The sequence below is a fragment of the Bubalus bubalis genome, chromosome 10 (assembly GCF_019923935.1).
Source record: "Bubalus bubalis isolate 160015118507 breed Murrah chromosome 10, NDDB_SH_1, whole genome shotgun sequence".
NCBI classification, from domain to species: domain Eukaryota; kingdom Metazoa; phylum Chordata; class Mammalia; order Artiodactyla; family Bovidae; genus Bubalus; species Bubalus bubalis.
In genome coordinates, this window is record NC_059166.1 from 92,524,867 (window position 1) to 92,545,000 (window position 20,134).

A 20,134-nucleotide genomic window follows, 5' to 3' on the forward strand; every position below is an offset into this window, starting at 1 on the left:
TTCACTTTCACTTTTCACTTTCATGCATTGGAAAAGGAAATGGCAACCCACTCTAGTACTCTTGCCTGGAGAATCCCAGGGACGGGGGAGCCTGGTGGGCTGCCGACTTCACTTTCACTTTTCACTTTCATGCATTGGAAAAGGAAATGGCAACCCACTCCAGTACTCTTGCCTGGAGAATCCCAGGAACAGGGGAGCCTGGTGGGCTGCCGACTATGGGGGCGCACAGATTCGGACACAACTGAAGCAACTTAGCAGCAGCAGCAGCATGGTACCTCCATGTAATAGAGACTCAATAAATGACTGGTAAGGGATGAATGAGTGAATGAATGAATGGCTAAACAGAAAAGTAAATTCAGCTCTACAGAAGTAGTGTACATGTTGAAGTTTTCAATACTGGTTAGTGATAGTATCAAAGCAGATATAGACAGATAGACTGATAGATAGATATAGATAGATGCTAGAGAGATAATGATAGATAGATGATAGGCAGATAAATAGACAGATAGACCTATAGATAGATAGATATAGACAGATGCTAGAGAGATAGATGCTAGAGAGACAGATAACAGGTAGACAGATAATAGAGATAGACAGATAGTAGATAGTGTCTGCATGTACTTTCAGATCTTTATTTACTCTGCATATACTATCTATTTAGTACGTTGTGTGTGCTAAGTTGCATTAGTCTGTGTGACTTTTTGCGACCTTATGGACTGTAGCCTGCCAGGCTCCTCTGTCCATGGAATTCTCCAGGCAAGAATACTGGAGTGGGTTGCCATGCCCTCCTCCAAGGGCTCTTCCTGACCCAGGGATCAAAGGCGAGCCTCTTAAGTCTCTGCCATTGGCAGGCAGGTTCCTTACCATTAGTGCCACCTGGGAAGCCCATTAGTACTTTACTTCCTACTAAATGATCATCTTACTTCCCCTTTTTCACATCCTTCTGAATCCCTCAACTTCCTCACATGTGCTCTTGCTATGTTTCCAAGTGTCCTTTTTCATACCTGAGATGCAAACCTGACCACTTTCTGGAACTAGGAACTTACATTAGATAAAACCATACATAAGTAACTGATACAAGTAACTATAAACTAACATTATAAGTGTGATAATACAACTAAATACTTTTTACTATTTAATATTATTAAATAATATCATTTAATATATGGCAAATAATGCTAAAAATTAGATATTTAGCATTCATTTTATATCACTAAAGTAAATGTAAATATTAATAATTTCTTATAGCTTTATCTTTTCTATGTTTATGCACAGACACAGAAACATTTGGAGCAGATTCAGTTAAAAGTTGAATAAGGAGATGATATTTGACAGTGTTTTGAAAGTAAGGATGAATCTTTCTGCAATGATTTGATCCATAACGGCTGATCTCCGTTCCCTTCAGAATCCCGGCTTCCTAATGACCTGGTAGGATTTATGCGCACGTTTCCATCCACTCTGACTAGAGCCTGATGCTAGAGGGTCCATGACCCCAGTCCCACTCTAAAGTGAGCAACAACCAAGATGCAGGAGGTCAGTGGCAGGTACACACTGTGGAGAACTCTGCCCACAAGAGTGATCTTCCTTAAGTTCAGTAAAACACTTTTTCAGAAAATTCTTCAATCTGGTTAAGGCCTCCTCCTCACATTTTCAGTGGTCAAACATAACACCCCTTTATATATGTCTACCTGACCATAGAAGTACAAGATCTAGATGACCTGCAGTCCCCATCAGCTTTCTGTCCCCGTTTCCTGCAAGTTTTCTCCAGACCTTAACTTTGGACTTCAGACCGAGGATTTCGGTGGCTGTCTCCAGGTTTTCGCCCAGAGTCACAAAGGATATCCCTGACAAAGGGCTGGGAAGCCACGATTGGCTCTGCTCTAGACAGAATGCAGTTTGGGTGAAGACTTGGTGCTCTCTCATGCGAGTCAGGGGCTTGGGGAAGACGCTCACTTCAGTATATCCTAGAACCTACAGAGGCAACTGTAGGCTTCCCTGGTGGCTCAGATAGTAAAGAATCTGCCAGCAATGCATGAGACCCAGGTTTGATCCCTGGGTCGGGAATATCCTGTGGTGAAGGAAATGGCAACCCACTTCAGTATTCTTGCCTGGAAAATCCCTTGGACAGAGGATCCTGGTGGGCTACAGTCCATGGGGTCGCAAAGATTCAGACGCAACTGAGGACTAACACTTTCTACACACACTTTCTACAGAGATAACTGGACACCTGTACAAACTCACACACCTCCACCTGGGGTTTCTCAGCCTCACTCACTGCAGTGTAGGGACCTCAGAGGGAAAGAGGGATTATTGTACAGAAACCTCAAGATGCAAAGCTCCAGAGTTTGTCAGATTTCTGGTCTGCCCCTATGGCTGCAGGGTGGGGAACTTTCTAAATACACTCTGGGCTTCACGGGTCTTATCACTGAAGTCATGTTAGCATTGAATTTACTTTTTTTCCTATTTATGTCTTTAAAAACTTCAATAGTTGTTGGCAAAGTAATGTCTCTGCTTTTTAATATGCTGTTTAGGTTGGTCATAGCTTTTCTTCCCAGGAGCAAGTGTCTTTTAATTTCATGGCTGCAGTCACCATCTGCAGTGATTTTGGAGCCCAAGAAAATAAAGTCTGTCACTGTTTCCACTGTTTCCCCATCTATTTGCCATGATGTTAACATCCCACAGATTGATATAAAATCATTTCACTACACCTGAGAAGAACAATCACTGCCTCACAGTAACTAGAATTCCATGGACAGTATATTACTGAGGCTTGTAATGATTAAAAAAGAAAAATAACAACAGCAAGCCTATAAGCTTTAAGATAATAAGGATCTAGATTTTTTTGTTTGTTTTTTTAAGGAAAGACCTACATTCTAATGACAGTATCATTATTTGCTATTCATGGTCTTGTACAAGTTCTTCAAATCTCAGATATCACACTTTCTCATTTCTAAAATAAAGAGAAAGGTCTACTTTGTAGGATGACAGCAAATCACCTTTGCCTAAAATTATGCTCGATTGTAAATAAATAGTAGCTCCCAGTATTATCATTACAAGCCTCAGTAATATACTGTCCATGGAATTCTAGTTACTGTGAGGCAGTGATTGTTCTTCTCAGGTGTAGTGAAATGATTTTATATCAATCTGTGGGATGTTAACATCATGGCAAATAGATGGGGAAACAGTGGAAACAGTGACAGACTTTATTTTCTTGGGCTCCAAAATCACTGCAGATGGTGACTGCAGCCATGAAATTAAAAGACACTTGCTCCTGGGAAGAAAAGCTATGACCAACCTAAACAGCATATTCAAAAGCAGAGACATTACTTTGCCAACAAAGGCCCGTCTAGTCAAAGCTATGGTTTCTCCAGTGGTCATGTATGGATGTGAGAGTTGGACTAAAAAGAAAGCTGAGTGCTGAAGAATTGATGCTTTTGAACTGTAGTGTTGGAGAAGACTCTTGAGAGTCCCTTGGACTGCAAGGAGGTCCAACCAGTCCATCCTAAAGGAAATCAGTCCTGAATATTCACTGCAAGGACTGATGCTGCAGCTGAAACTCCAATACTTTGGCCACCTGATGCGAAGAATTGACTCATTTGAAAAGACCCTGATGATGGGAAAGATTGAGGGCAGGAGGAGAAGGGGACACCAGAGGATGAGATGGCTGGATGGCATCACTGACTCACCGGACATGACTTTGAGTAAACTCCGGAGTTGGTGACGGACAGGGAAGCCTAGCGTGCTGCGGTCCACGGGGTCACAAAGAGTTGGACACAACTGATTGACTGAACTGAACTGAACTGATGGGATGTTAGAGGCTGAGGATTTTGTTGTCAATTTGCTTTGCTTGCTTGCTTCTCGGGATCCTGCGCTGGTCCTGCTCCCCGGGTGAATACAGGGGCCCCAGGTGTCCGGCAGGCCCAGCTTCACATGCTGGGCTGTCCTGTCACCTCAGCCACAGCTGACCAAAGACCGGCATCTGAGTCCAAAGCAACCTCTAATGGCCTCTTTATTCCAGGATGACCAACAGCTCCCTTAACGTATGGCTCACTCAGGCACCATCCCTTAAATTCTGACATCCTCAGAGTCTCTTCCTCCATCTGGACCGTAATCTGCCTTTTACCACAGCTCACGTCTCTCTCCCTGGTTTCCATGTCTCCTCAGCACTTTCTCCTCTGGACCTCCCTCTTTCCCTCTGTTCTTCCCTCTCCATCTCTCCTTCCCCCTCCCTCTCCCCTCTCTCTCTTTCCCACTTTCCCTTTCCTTATCTCCTGGTCCTCAGCTCCCTCCTCCCCCCAATCTCAGCATTTTGTCTTCCTAGGCCTTAGATCTCACTGCCAGTTCAAGACTCAATTCTCTTTTCCCTGCCCTGGCATTTGCCCTTTGCCTTGGGACAAGGTCCTTAGGGCCATAGTGCTTTTTGCTACAATTATGTATTTGTTCCTTTTGTTTTAAACAATATCCTTTTGAGTCAACCTTTAAAAAATTTAAGGAAATAGTAGCACATTTAAATAGGAGCTTCTATTTCTAGCAAAGTAGTAGATGATACATTCTGAAAAAATCCTTTCCTTCCCCAATACCCAGAACTGATGGGAAAATTACAACAAATACGTTTTAAAATACAAACCCAAGTTCCTAAGAAAGGAAGAGAAATTCTGTGGCCCAAAGACCAAGAGGGCCTGAAAACAGGTTGTTAAATAAGTATGAATGTCTTGGGAGGTTTTGCAGATGAGAAATTTTGATACTTGAGTCCAGGGTCAGGGGAGACTTAGAAGTGAAACCCCTGCACGAGTCAAGAAAATTGAAGAAAAAGGAAAAATGTGGGTTTTGTCTAAGCCCTCTGGGACCTTCACTGGTGCCATAGATTTGCTTAAATAAATAATAAAATGTAATATAATGTATATATTTCAGGAAGACAGAGAATGCTCCCCCAAGGGAAGCTCTACAATGCACCAAAAAATGGTTAACAGAGAAACTAGAAAAAACATGCATCATTCTAAAGCATTTAAAAAAACCACATCCAATAATGCAAGAAAGAAAACAACATAAAATTAAAACACTAGACATAAAATATGTAAATGGTGGAGGGATGGTAACAGAGCCCAAGTGTACTACAAGTCATTTCCCACCCCCCCCATCTCCCCTGCTCTGGGGCCAGCAGAAATAATTATTAACTTTTATATTTATTGCTTAATGAAATATATATATATATACTTGAAGCACAAAATTAGGCACTAAAATCAAAGAAATAATATAATTTCCATAATAATGGAGAATGAAATAAAAACAATTCATAACCAATCAGGAAAGAGAAAAAATAATAACAGCTGAAAATATTAAATAACATAGTAGAAAGAATTCCAAATACATAAGAAATAAAAATAAATGTAAAAGGATTAGGTAGCCAATTAAATAATACAGATTGCCAAGCAAGCAAGAAAAAAAAAATCTAAATCCAGCTCTATGCTGGTTACAAGAGATATAACTCATATATAACTTATAACCTTTAACAGATGGGTTAAAAGTAAGAGGCTGTGAAAAGTTAGACTGAACATTGGTTTTAAAACTTTTCATGTAAGACAAAATCAACTTAAAGCAAAAAAAAATTATTAGAGATAAATAGATTCACTACATAAAGACAAAAGGTTAAATCATCTGGCTCTCGATTCTAGCTCTACTGCTTACTGCCAAGCAAAGTCAATATGTTGCTTCACTTTTTATTTATAAAAAGAGACTATTAGCAGTTATACTACTGGGCTGTAATAGCACTCATGATATTGCATTGTAAACCATCTATTGGAATATCTGATAATCATAAAACACACTTTACATGTCACCACATTTTTAACACATTAAAAATTATGTATGTATTACACAGTCATGGAAAAATTACGAACGTGACATGTGAAATAACTGAAGTTTGGGAAGCATTGGTTTGGAGTGAAAGGATTCATATCCACTTTAAATTATAGGATAATTGCCATGGAAATATGAAGACTGTCCCAAAGAACAGATATTTAATGTTGACAACCAGACTTCATACATGGAGACCATAAAACTATTAGCTGTTCGTTTATGTAATACTTCCAGGTTTAAAATCAGCAATCAGTTCTCCAACATGCAGATATAAACATGTAAACACAGTAAGATAAATAGAAACTTCAGAATCTGTTAGAAAATTCCCATTAGAAATACCCCTTTATGTTTTGGCATAAAAATACAGTAACAAATTGAGTTCCTCTCAGAACAGCATTGGAGGAGGAAATGACAACCCACTCCAGTGTTCTTGCCTGGAGAATCCCAGAGATGGCGGGGCCTGGTGGGCTGCCGTCTATGGGGTCACACAGAGTCAGACACGACTTAGCAGCAGCAGAACAGTCACCCTGCTGTTTGAGAGCGAACAGAGTGCAGAGCATCCTTCCTATAGCCAGTGTGTGTGGTAGTGACCGCACATCAAACAAGAGGGTCACATCAGTGGTCCTTAGGAAGCCCTCACGTGCTGTGGAAATTACAGAGCACTGAAGCAAAGCTAGTCAACATCTTACCAACAGGAGTGGCCTCCTACACCTGACTCTGCCCTGAATCCAAAGGTGGCACTTCTGGACATCACTCATAGCCCCAGAGTAAATGCACTGCTCATGGCTGTTGTCAAAAACCAAGATCACAACTACAATCATATCCCTCACAGTGAACGGGGTTTTGAACCCCAAAGTTGAATTCTTTTTCTCTTTCCAAACTATTCCTAGGAAATAAATTGGTTTTATTTGAAAGCTGCTTTAATATAGTCAGTTCACTATAGGATTCATAACCTATGTTATTTTCCTTGCATTTAAAAGATGTATAAATGATAGCTTTCTAATAATTTGTTACACTGAAGATGTGCTGTTAGAAGTATGTAAGTTAATTTCTTGTATATTGTGGGGAAATAATAATTAAGAAGAGAGAATTACATTTTTATTTCATTTAACAACAGAGTATTAAATTAAATGTGTAACTTCTTTTAGGATAATTAATTAAATTGGAAAGTTACACTCTCAAATAAAATCTTTTAGGATAATTAATTAAATTGGAAAGTTACACTCTCAAATAAAATCAAGTATGATTAAGTTATCATAAATAGATGATCATGTATTACAAGCAAAGTTACTAATATAGTTTGTTGGTTTGAACTTTCAAAGATTTTTTTTCACCTCAAAATAATAAATGAAATAAATCTTCTAATACATTCTTCCAAACACACAGTCTTATTTTTCTCATTAAAGAAAAGTTTCTAATTAACAGTATCTACGATGTCCATTGAGCATGCTCTTTAAAATATTTGAAATGTTAAAAATTATCTGATTTAATCCTTACAGGGAATTCGATTTCTACAAATAACAAAACGTTACAGCATACTTTAAAACTCCATATGCAGTGTAGCTATTTTTCCCTAAGAGACAGAAGTCATGTCTGAGATCTAATTACAAATGATCACTTTGACAAGTAACTCCCATCTTTATGAGGTATTCTGGGTTTCCATCAAAATTTGAAAACTTTATTATAACTGACCATTCTTATTGCCTATTAAGTAGGAAGCATTTATCTAATACTCTGCTAACTTTCCCAGATTTCAACAAAACATCTCAGTAAACCTATAAGGAACTGACAGAACACATCAGTAAAAACACACAGAATGGAGCTGTTCAAATCAGATTGTTGCTGCTTCCCTTCAAACTGCAGTCCTTTATATTTTTTTTTTTTTTGGCTGCACAGCTTGCAGAATCTTAGTTCCCCAGCCAGGAATAGAACCAGACCCCTGTAGTAGTACTAAAGGTTTGCAAGGAAGACTCTCACCAGGAAAATCTACTCACTTGCCCCAAGAGCTCCAATTCGCTACTCTAAGGACTGTCTGTTACTTACATTCACAGGTCAAAAGAATTGTGTTTATGTGGTGGACATGGCACAATTTAGCAACTCATTTGCATGGCCCCTTCAGTCATATGGTATACTAACAAGTATCATTTAGTAATTTCACCATAAAGGCAGAGAGTTTTTAAAGGGCACGTGGCACAGTCTTCCCATCTCTCTACTGCTTCCATCTGGTCACAGGAAATAATAATAGTCCACTCATCAGTCTTAGACAATTAAAATGAAGAAATTCCATGAAAGAAGAATGCCAAAATATATTTCCTTCCTCAGATATTGATTCAATATCCAGCATCTCTCACTGTGTTTCAGTTAGTTTCTCCCCATCACCAAATGTCCATGTTATTTTCCTTTCTTTTTAGTACTTCTGCAGATCTCAGTTGACTTTGTTTTTCCATAGGAGAACAGGAGGGCATGCAAAATTATGTGGACAGCTTTAAAATTCCCTCGTGGTCCTCTTGACTATATTCAATGTCAGTAGGCATAATAAGAAGTATATAAAAATGAAAGTTTTATTTGTTATTCTGAGCTATCAATATAGCAAATAATTTTGCAGTTAAGTATTTTTCAAAGGCCGTCAAAAATTTTCCAAAGATTATTTTTAAATGGTATCCTGTATTCCCTTGTGAAGCTGAAGAACTACCATGAAATTAAGGGCATTTGAAATTTTCTGTAATATTTTTCAAGCATGACTGCAGTATCAAGATTGATTTTCCAGGAGATATTAAACTATGCACTCATTCTCTATCACATTTTAAAATATCGAATAATTTAACCTACAATGTTTTAAAATCCTTCAATAAGCATATTTCCTTAAGTATGTGCCTACTTATTATTATGCCTACTGACATCAACTGCCAGATTTCAGTAAATTTCCTGCTCTGAAATTACTATTTGTGTATAGGAGAAAGCTTCGCTTAAAAAGCTCTCATATCTTTCAAACTATGATTGTAGAAAAGAACTGCTTTTGAAAATATTCTTCCAAAAAGAGATGATAAAAAAACCAAAAACTATTTGCATCAAATTTGCTCAGCAAGTTTGTTTATCAAAATTCACCTTGATATAGAAAGGCGACCTTGTAGATCAAGGCAAACCTTTGTCAATGCTGACAAAAGTTTATATGTGAAGGTCGCTGGGAAACTGTTGATTTTGAGAGAACTAAAATTATGTATCATCTGAGTACAATTAAAGGATTTTATAGGATTATGCTTGTATTTGGTTTTGTAGTTTGATCTTACATAAAACATCTGAAATTTGTCTGCCTGGAAAAAAAATTGATACATGATAAAGATGAAAAAATTCAGAGCTATATCATAAAAATTCAGCCTCTTTTTGCAATGAACATTTTCTTTGATGCAAAAAATTAAAAAAATAAATAAAACTTAGAAACCTAACATATTCTTTCTGGCTTCCAGAACATGTGCATTTCTTATTATCAATTATGGGGCTTCCCACAACATGGGAGACCTGGGTTTGATCCCTGGGTTAGGAAGATACCCTGGAGAAGGGAATGGCTACCCATTCCAGTATTCTGGCCTGCAGAATTTAATGGACAGAGGAGCCTGGCAGGCTACATACAGTCCATGGGGTCACAAAGAGTTGGACATGATTGAGCAACTTTCACTTGTCATGCTCCCTCTACTAATACACTCTACATTCTTTATGGTTGGAAAGGAAATATTCTTCGAGAACTATTTAAGCTAATACTAAATGAAAATTATATGTCACATGCAGAACAAATCCGAAAAACAAGGGACCTCAAATCTTTATTGATGCTTATTATTTTGAACTGGGTTTCCCAGGTGGCACTAGTGGTAAAGAAATCACCTGCCAGCTCAGGAGACATAAGAGACATGGGTGTGAGCCCTGGGTTGAGAAGATCCCCTGGAGAAGGGCACAGCAACCCACTCCCATATTCTTGCCTGGAGAATCCCAAAGGCAGAGGAGTCTGGTGGGTCACAGTCCCTAGGGTTGCAAAGAATCAGACACAACTGAAACAACTTAGCTCGCATGCACTTTGAATTACTGTGTTGATTTTGTCCTGTAAGAATCATCCTAGAAATTACTTAAGTTTTAAGTACTTTGAATCCGTGATAACATTTTTTTTGGAAGAACTTTAAATTCATTCTATCTACAAAAGGTTAATTAATATAAACAGTATAGTATATGCTTTCCTACTGTAGTTCCCTGTTTATATAACCTTTGAAAACATTAAGTACGTTTTGGGTTATTTGAATGAAGCATTTACAATGCACCTAAGGGGAGAGACACCCTTATTTCAGTTCACACAGAAACATATAGTTTAGCTGGTGCCACCCCCAGTGGTCAAGTATCTTTTGCCTAATCATTATGTCAAACACAAAAGATTCAATATATGGTCATATATGGTCTGTGAATTCCTAATATTCTGAAAATGATCTGTAAGAGATTGATCATCTAAATATATTTGTATTCTTCAACCTATACACATTCTGTAAGGGCTTAATTTCATTTTTTCCCCAAACAGGGTTTTTGAAGCTCTCTTTACTGCCTTTTATCTCTTAGGCAGTAGGATGCTGGCTATCTAAAATGGAATTTCTCAAACTTCACTTGAAAACTATGTAACACATTAACGGATGTCCTTGGGAAATAGGTCTCCCAGAATGAAGTAAGCTTGGTATATGCTGGAGTAAGCAGAGATAAGCTATTACAAGGTAGAACTCAAAACCTCAAGAACTGTACTATGTCCTGTGAATCAGCAACAGGCAAGTGTAGCAAGCAGTGTTTGGGAGATGCTGGCCTATGTGTCACGCTGTGCAGCCCACTGCTCATCTCAGAGCTGCCTATCTTGACATTTTCTTGGTTCATCACATACTTGAATAGATGGAATCAGAACCATAGATGGTATTTAATTGCCTGCATACTATGGTTCTATATGATATGGACAAGATGAAGTCAGTGGTTTCTCTCTCTCTGGGTCCTTCAGGAGTGTACTGGACACTTGGTGGACATTTAGATACTGAACACTGTCTTCAGGGGATGCTGCAGTGTCTTCTAATGCTTTTAATGACTTTCAGTATAAACCCATCCCAGGCAACACAGAGCCAAGTATTTCATGTTATATCTTCATGGGAAGATAAAAGCAAAGATACTTATATGTGAACCCTGAACAACATGGGTTTGAAGTGAGTGGGTTTATATGCTGACTTTTTTCAATAAATATAGCACATATTTTAATCTTTAAATTAACTAAGTGTGGGGAAAAGTTCGTGTTCAATGTGGAAAGAAAAGGCTAGGGTTTAAGTCCTGGTTTTATCTTAACCATCTCAGCTTCCTGCCCACATTGTCAAAGATCTGACCTCTTGTATAGGGAACCAGAACATAAAAAATAGGTTTTAAACTCTTAAGCAGATTATAATCTCCTTAAGTGTGTGGCATAGATATTATACTATCATGAAGTCTTGGGAAATAATAAAGTCTTTATGCTTGATTGGATCTCAAAGGTTTGCTGGTACCTATTATGAAATATAAATATATCTATTATCATATTGATCAGATACTTTATATATGAGCTTGAATACATAGAATTTTAAAACCTATGAAGGTAGTTACTAAAAATAAAGAAATGCAAAACAGTATTATATTGAGAAAAATAAATATTCAGTGTTATAAGCACTAGGAATATTTAAGTTTGAAGAGCCCGCAACCATTTGATATCATTTTGTTCTTTGTTTCTCCATTACAAACCCTCCTCTCAAGTTTTTCAGTTCAGTTCAGTTCAGTCGTGTCCAACTCTTTGCGACCCCATGAATTGCAGCACGCCAGGCCTCCCTGTCCATCACCAACTCCCAGAGTTCACCCAGACTCATGTCCATCGAGTCAGTGATGCCATCCAGCCATCTCATCCTCTGTCGTCCCCTTCTCCTTCTGCCCCCAATCCCTCCCAGCATCAGAGTCTTTTCCAATGAGTCAACTCTTCACATGAGGTGGCCAAAGTACTGGAGTTTCAGCTTTAGCATCATTCCTTCCAAAGAAATCCCAGGGCCAATCTCCTTCAGAATGGAGTGGTTGGATCTCCTTGCAGTCCAAGGGACCCTCAAGAGTCTTCTCCAACACCACAGTTCAAAAGCATCAATTCTTCGGCACTCAGCCTTCTTCACAGTCCAACTCTCAAGTATTTACCACAAGGCTAATGGTGGATGCAAAGTAACTGAAATGTGTGTGTGTGTGTGTGTGTGTGTGTGTGTGTGTGTGCATGCATGTGTGTTAACATGTGCGTTTGTGCACCTATGGATATTCCTTGGGAAGAACATATATCAAAAGATAACTAGATTTTAAATATCAAAAGAAAGTCATGCCCCTCCATATCTCATCCTACCCTCTTTATTCCTAAGTGTTCTAAGAAATCAAACATCTACCAATTATGACCTTGAGCATCGGGCCACAGGAAAATACTTCTTCACCTTAGCTTCAGGGGAAACTTGTTTAGCCATTAGTTTAACTGCGTGCCTTTACATAATCCACTTATATAAAAATAACTCAAACATGCTCCAAGCTACAGAGAAAAGAAACAGGAGCTGAAAACAGGGAAATGCCCAGAGAAAACAGATTTGTCACTAAGAAATTCACTTGTACTGTTTCCAGGTCTAATCTCTGTCTTAATCAACTTCAATAAATAGAAATCATATGAATCAAGGAGGCAAAACATCATCTATCTTCTACTTTGTATCATGGTATAATATAGTGAGTGTTATCATTGGAAGGACTGATGCTGAAGCTGAAACTCCAATACTTTGGTCACCTGATGCACAGAACCGACTCACTGGAAAAGACCCTGATGCTGGGAAACATTGAAGGCAGGAAGAGGAGGGGACGACAGAGGGTGAGATGGTTGGATGGCATCACCGACGTGATGGACATGAGTTTGAGTAAGCTCCAGGAGTTGGTGATGGACAGGGAAGCTGGCATGCTGCAGTCCATGAGGTTGCAAAGGGTCGGACACAACTGAGACTGAACTGAACTGATTTGATAAACTATCATTTTCTCACGAAGTAACCTTGGCTCCAATCACTATCATGTAATTCCTTCTCACCCTTTGTACAAAATCATAGTACCTTGCTCTTGAGCTGCCTAAAATTTCTGTTCTTTGTTTTCTTCCTTAAAAGCCATGCTGCCAAATTTTTTCTGAAGATAAATTTTTGAAGACTTTATTCTCCTGAAATTTCAAGAGAATGACAGTGGACCCACATAGCATTCTCAGAGTTGGTTTGTGACATGAATTCTATTAATTAGTTATACTTTATACCATAAGACTCAGGCCACTAGAGTCTATCATGAATATAAATTGTTTCTAGTGATTAAAAGTGAAAAGTTTTTGTTTAACCCCTATTTATCAATATTCTTGCTAAACTGAATAGGTTCTGAAACATAGTATCTTAATAATATTTCAATACAAGGGGATCAATTAGAATCATTTTTATACCCTCTAACCTAGCAGCTCAATAGATATATTCTTTAGCTCTTCTAATTCTTTCTTCACTTTTAGAGAACTTAATACTCTGTTAGGACCAGAGGCAGAGAATATTCAAAGTAGAGATAAAACATTCCACTAATATCTTGACTGATCAGAACTTCTCTTGTAGCTTCTCAGTGAGACACTGTCAATTAACAGTAAGATAACTGGTCTCAAATTACATCAACAGGTGAGCAAGGTGCAGAGAAATCCAGGAAGACAGAACACTCAAGGATCATCATCCAAACATGCCATCATACCAGCTTTCAGAGTGTTAGGAAGATAACTGCTCCTGTTTTGAACATTTACATTTTATGGGCCTCTCAACAACCCAAAAATGCCTTCAGTCAAACTTCTACTTCTGGGAACTAGTTAAGAGCAAATACAAAATATGCCTTGTCCATACTGAGTCTGTTTTACTGAAGACAGGACCAAATTCCTGAGGTCTTTCCCCCTTTAGCAGGGTTATTTACCTCTTGAGAACCAAGATAATTGCTGGTGATTTAAACAAACTACATGCAAATCTCTTACAAGTCCGATAATGTAAAAAAGAGGTATGTGTATTTTGCAATCACCCCCACCTGAAGGTGTACCAACTGCTTGGGGACTGAAGACGAGCTCAGTAAATTATAGCCTACAGGAAAATGTAGCCTGCTCTCTGTCCTTCTGTAAATAAAACTTTATTGGACTACGACTGTGCTCACTTGTTTGCAGAGTTTCTGTACAATGACATTGTAAATCATCGCAACAGAGGCTGTCCAGCAGAGCCTGAAGTATTTACTACCAGGCCCTTTACAGAGAGGCTTCCCAACACAGGACTAAAAAATGCTTTATGGATTTAATGATATTAGAAGGAATTTTAGAGATTGCTCTGTGGTTACAAGCCCCACCTGATAGGAAGGCCCACAGAATCTGGGCAATGTTACACAACAGTGAACCAAGGCTGAAGCCACCCTAGTCCCGGTCATTTCAGTGACATGCTCTGGCTCCTCTACCTAAACTCTGAGCGAGAATAAGCAGGAGGCTAGGTGCACTTCCACCTGGTTGGCACAAGTGGTGGCCACTCACCTGACCCTGCCCCGAGGCCGCTCAGACTGCTCGGACAGGAAGCTGGTGCTGCTGAGGCGGGAGGCACTGCTGGTTCGGGACACGGCAGACGCGTCGCTGGCGTCGCTGTCTGAGGACCTGGTGGAGACGTTGTCGCAGCTTCTGTCCTGATCTGTGTGTGCGTTATACTAAGGAGTGAAAACAAGCGCGTGTGAGCTCCGTTACCGGGTGGGGGGAAGCAGACATAACACGGTGAGGTTAGCGGCTCCTCTGCCCGCATCAAGCAAAAGTGCACTTTTATAAAACTAGGTGTGAAATCTAAAGTGACCCAATGCTAGCATGATGTATGGTTTCCAACAGAACCATCCTGCATCCTCTGAACGGTAAGAAGTGCTCTGTGAGGACCGACTGACAAAAGAATCAGAAGTGTCAATGCTTGGGTGGAAAATTCACTACATAAATGACTCGCACCTACTTACTACCTCAAAATTGCATTATTCCTCTTCTCCAGTACATCAATTTCTCTTTTCTTGATTTTCATCACAGCCTACAAATTCTACTCACCTTCTACTCTACCCATGAAAGAGACTACTTCCATTTGTCTGTGTTCTTGAGGCATTCTAAAACTGATATTTAATTTACCCTACACACTCGCCCCATTTTAAGATGTCACATTCTTTCACATTTTACCAAAAAATATAACTCTCAAGAAAAAAAAAAAGAGTTGATAAGAAAGCAGAGGGATTATGCCAAATTCAAGTGAGGCAATGGAAGCAAAGACAGAACTTTGACTTTCTCTCTATTATGGTTTAATTACTCATTTTCAGATTAAACTATTAACTAAGTGTTGAAAGTAAAAAAAGGATTCCTATTAAAATTTCAGTATATGCTACATCTCATATTTAAATGTCTTTATTTTTAAATTAATTAATTAATTTAGTTGTATAGGCAGGTCTTATGTGGCACATGGGATCTAGGTGTCCAACCAGGGATTAAATCTGGGCCCTCCGCATTGGGAGTGCACAGTGTTAGCCACTGAACCACCAGCGAAGCCTCTCAATGTGTCTTTGTATCTGTCTTAAGTATTTATTATCTAAAGTTGTAGAAATCATTAGGTAAAAGTTAAAATTGGTGAAGATGTCAAAAGTATTTTTTTTCCTATTTCTACTTTACTGTCTTACTGCAACGAATCACACTGTGAGTAGCTTTATACAGTCTATATTTTTATGTGTGTTTAAATCATAATAAATAGTAAGGTTATATAAGTATCTACAATTTTGAAATAACAAATACATAATTGATTTTCTATTGTTAGGTACTGGAAGGTAAGATAACTTCTTACATAAAATAAAAGAACATATGACTAAAGGGACACATGACCAACACCGGCTATTTATGTTTCTTATCAAGCAATTTAATTCTGCATTTATGTGCTCAGGTGTGAAAATATCAAATGTTTGTTAAACTTGTAGAAAAACTCACCCTTCCTCGATGCTCCATATTATGTGAGTTTTAACAAATCTAAAATAATCCTAACTAGTTCAACAGTTTGCATAAACAATTGTCTTGCTAAAGCACACTATGTAAAATGATGCTTAATTGTGGTTCTGTATATACAATTATAGGACAATAATACTTACTTTAAAAGTTCTAGAAAAAGGACCATGTTTATTTAATAATTCTTCATATGACAGCAGTTCAGGCTGAAGGTATTTAAATGTTAGCTTTAATTTTCCATCTCTCACATGTATGTGTTGGGCAAAAAATTTCACAACTCCAAATTTATAGAATGTCTATAAAATTCTATTTTCAGATAATTTTTTCATGATTGCATGATTTATTTTTGAAAGCCATATGCTAAATAGTAATCCAAAAGAAAATGCATATATGTTAATATGTTCAGAAATGAGCTATTTACACAACTTTGTATGTGACCTAAAGTTAACATGAGCTATGATAATGTATTTAAAGTAGCATGGTAATTTTTATCATCAAATTGTCGTATCTGGTAGCATGACACTAACTGGCAGGATTCATTTCAATCAGAACTGGTTTTTATTTACATAGATGTAAAAACATAACATGCTCACGTGGTGGAAGCTGAATTTAATACTGTTGCTGGGTAAAAACATAATTCCAATATCATTTGTCTCTAAAACTATTTTGCTATGTAAATATGTCATTCCTGTAATATTTCCAAACATTGAAATGATAGCTTGTACTTGAGAGAATATGAACTAATTTGTTTCTAATACAATAAAAATTTAGAGTTGTAGGAAATATTCTGGCATGGTGTTGACCCCTAGAACAAAGTCTCCCCTTATTTGGCAAATGCCAATAATAAGCAGTGAGGACTATAAACTAAGGGTAAGGGAATATGCATGGAATTATTTCTCCAACTAAAGATTTTCTCCTTTCCTATAAATTATCTGTTCTTCTCCTTTTTGTATATAGACTTCTGCTACTCCTGTCAAGAGACAAAACAAAAAAGTTTGAAAGACTGTCATGTTAACATTTTTTTTTATATTGGGGTAAAGAATAATTCATCATTCTGACACAATGTCACAGTTTTCTTCACATTTGTAATTTGAAGGAAAGGCTTTACACTCACTTTATACTACTGTATCTACTTATTTTCAAAATCTGTTAAAAGTTTAATAACTTTGACTTTTCATCAAGCATGATTCTTTAAAACTCCTATTTAACAATTAAATATTTTAATGGAAATACATTAAATGTATTTTGAGAAATGTAGCATCCTCAGGAGAAATTCATATTGATCATATAGCAGGGGAATTAGTCCTTGATGTGAAGGAAGCCCTGATAATAGGGCTGCCGCTTTCATAACTTATAATAAACATTCAGAAGCTCCTACAAAACCTATCATGTCAACTCTTGCTGTTTCTAAGTTACAGAAACAGAAGTGCTCTTTCAAATGTGAGACCTACATGAAAATTCGCTACCCATTGATGAATTTCACTCCATCGCCAGGGCATGCGACTCTAATATCAATGAAAATGTAGCACAGTGTCACATTTCAGGGACAGTGATGTAGTTTTGTATTTTCTCAGAAACCAAGTTACTGCTAATTCCTTACTCAGGATGGAGTTAGGTTCATTTATTACTTTAAGGAGGTGTCAGCTTTGAAACATCTTAGGAATTATACTACATCTGTCTGGTAATTCTTTGTCCTGAAGAAAATCGAATTCTGTTGGTGTTTCATTATAAATATTTGAAAACAGTTAATCAATTTCTAATTTGGCAGAATTTCAATTAAGGTGCTTTGCTTTAGCAAAGTGCTGAATGACTAAAAATAAGTCAATCAGGGAATATAAGTTCAAAATTTAGTGTACATTAAATTTATGAAATTATTGGTTCTCAGCTATACAAATACAAATAGATCTTTGTAAATTGTTAAAAGGTTGGGGTAAAAGGGTAAATTTAAGAAAGAAAAAAGAAGAGAGGATTAACAGAAATTACTACTGGAAACTATTTTAAAAATTTATTGTAAGCATTAGGAATATTAGAATCATGCAGAGTATTTACCTTTTACTTAACCCATAAAATTTAATATAAGCCACTTATTTGCTATTTTACCCTAAATATTTTTCCTGTATTATAGTCTCATGTTTTTAAAGATACCATATCTTTGATCTCACACTTATCAGTATAATTTATAATAATTTTATTTATGTAATATAGTAGTATCAATATATGCAGTGAAAGCAATTGTAACATATTTAAAAGTAAAGGGTTTTTTAATATTCAAATACAATGAAAGAGAAAAAGGAAAAGGATGCCTATGCAAACAAGAAAGGAATGTTAGAATATAATAATTCAACTATGTACAAATTAAAAGCCATAGGAGAGCCTCTGAATCAGGCTGGAGTCATGTATACATTTCATTGGTGTCATAGGAAGAGCAAAGGGCATCTAAGTTCCAGCTAGGGAATGGAGGGCTGACCACCAAACAGGAAGTCTGCTAATGAAGAGAAAGTATCTCCCTTCTTTGGAGAGAGCCTCAGTTTTCATAAATCTGGTAAATAAGATAGCTGGACTAGAGAGGGTCATTTTTAGGTATTTTCAGATTCTGGAATCTCTCAATCAGGATACACCTACTTTTGATTCATTAAGAAAACAAGTGTTAGTGGTGGTTTAGGGTGATTTAGAGTCTAGGGCACTTCATCTTAGAGTTTTTTGATCACCTGATGAATGACTAGAGGCCCAGTTCAGAAAGGCTTTCAGGATTTTATGCTGATTCTTTATTAGAATCTTTCTTGTTTTCTGTACTGGCTCTACCTCTCTCTGTAGTTCAATCTGACCTCATCCTTTGACATGATGCTAAGAAATCAAGAAAGCATTTCCATCTTTGATTAAGTTCTTCTAGTTTAAAGATCCTTCCCAAATAAGCACATGCCACAGTGAAGGAAGAAATTCTAACTTAACCTGTTTTATAATGCTTACCGCATTTGTGTAAAGGAAAACAAAAATGATGATGATATCCATAAAGACAGACAAATAGCTGATTAAGTGATAATATCATAAAGTACAAACCAGAGGAAAAAAACATGTGGAGAAGGAATCAGCAACTTTGGGCAACATCAAGATATTCTGCTTACCAATATTTCTCTCTCTCTCTCTCTTTTTTTTTGCCTTACTGATTTTGCTTTTTAAAATATTGTTTCAGACTCCTAGGGAGTTGGGCTCCACCAGATCACAGTGACCTTGAGCTTTGTCCAGCTGGAACCTTCTGCAGTTAAACTAAGACATAAAGTCATAAAATGATAAGACGATGTCCAACACACATGCCTGTATGGTGGGCTGGTAACAAATCTGATTTTGTTACCGCCTATATATTTTTGTATTAGTTTCTGAATATCTGGCTACATAATGAACAACCTCACTATTTAAAAATGAGTAGGTTTTACTAGGTTCATATAACAAGTTAACAACATTAATTTAGTATAATTTTTACTTAATTTTGAATTTCTAAAAGGTCATTACTTGTAAAAGGGCTCTAGATACCGAATTATAACACAGGTTATCCTGTAGTGTGCTTCTCTGGTGGCACTAGTGGTAAAGAGCTCACTTGCCAATGCAGGAGACATAAGAGTTGAGTTTGATTCCTGGGTCAGGAAGATCCCCTGAAGGAGGACGCACTCCAGTATTCTTGCCTGGAGAATCCCATGGACAGAGGAGCCTGGTGGACTGCAGTCCACAGGGTTGCAAAGAGTTGGACATGACTGAAACAACTTAGCACATCCTGTAGCTTTTGTAGTCTTTTAAAAAATATTTTAAAAATAAATCAGATAATATATTCAAAATTGCTTAATGAAGCATAAAACTATTTTAATTAAAAATCATTTTAATCAAAATTATCAGATACTATTTAGCAGTTTATAAACTCCTTAACGCATCCTTACAAAATAACTTTGAAATATAAGTTTTTATTATCTCTTAAAATTGTGTGGATTTCAGTTTCTAAGAGTTTAAATCAGTTTTCTTACTAAAGACAGATCGATAAGAAATCTCACATCACACAATTTTCACTCACTGTGAAATCTCCATAGGAATTATCAACCTCAAATAGTATATGGCTATAAATCTACATCTTAATATTTAAAATAGAGTGTTGAATGAAATTCAAGAGATAAATGGCTTCATTTACCTTACTGATGTGAATTTGACTAC

The 20,134-nt window shown here is 37.3% G+C and overlaps 1 protein-coding gene across 49 annotated transcripts in view; it reads right to left on the reverse strand.

Annotated features, from left to right (window-relative positions):
• Positions 1–20,134, reverse strand: part of RIMS1 (regulating synaptic membrane exocytosis 1) — a 596,845-nt gene that overhangs the window by 89,043 nt on the left and 487,668 nt on the right. For 37 of the 49 annotated variants that reach the window (XM_025294888.3, XM_025294886.3, XM_025294929.3 and 34 more), the window contains one exon: positions 14,465–14,631. The exons of 11 other annotated variants lie outside the window; for them this stretch is intronic. In XM_025294888.3, coding sequence (XP_025150673.2) covers positions 14,465–14,631 — 167 coding nt within the window. Of the gene's footprint in view, positions 1–14,464; positions 14,632–20,134 lie in introns of those variants that run through there. One more of the 49 variants, XM_025294928.3, reaches the window with a different exon arrangement.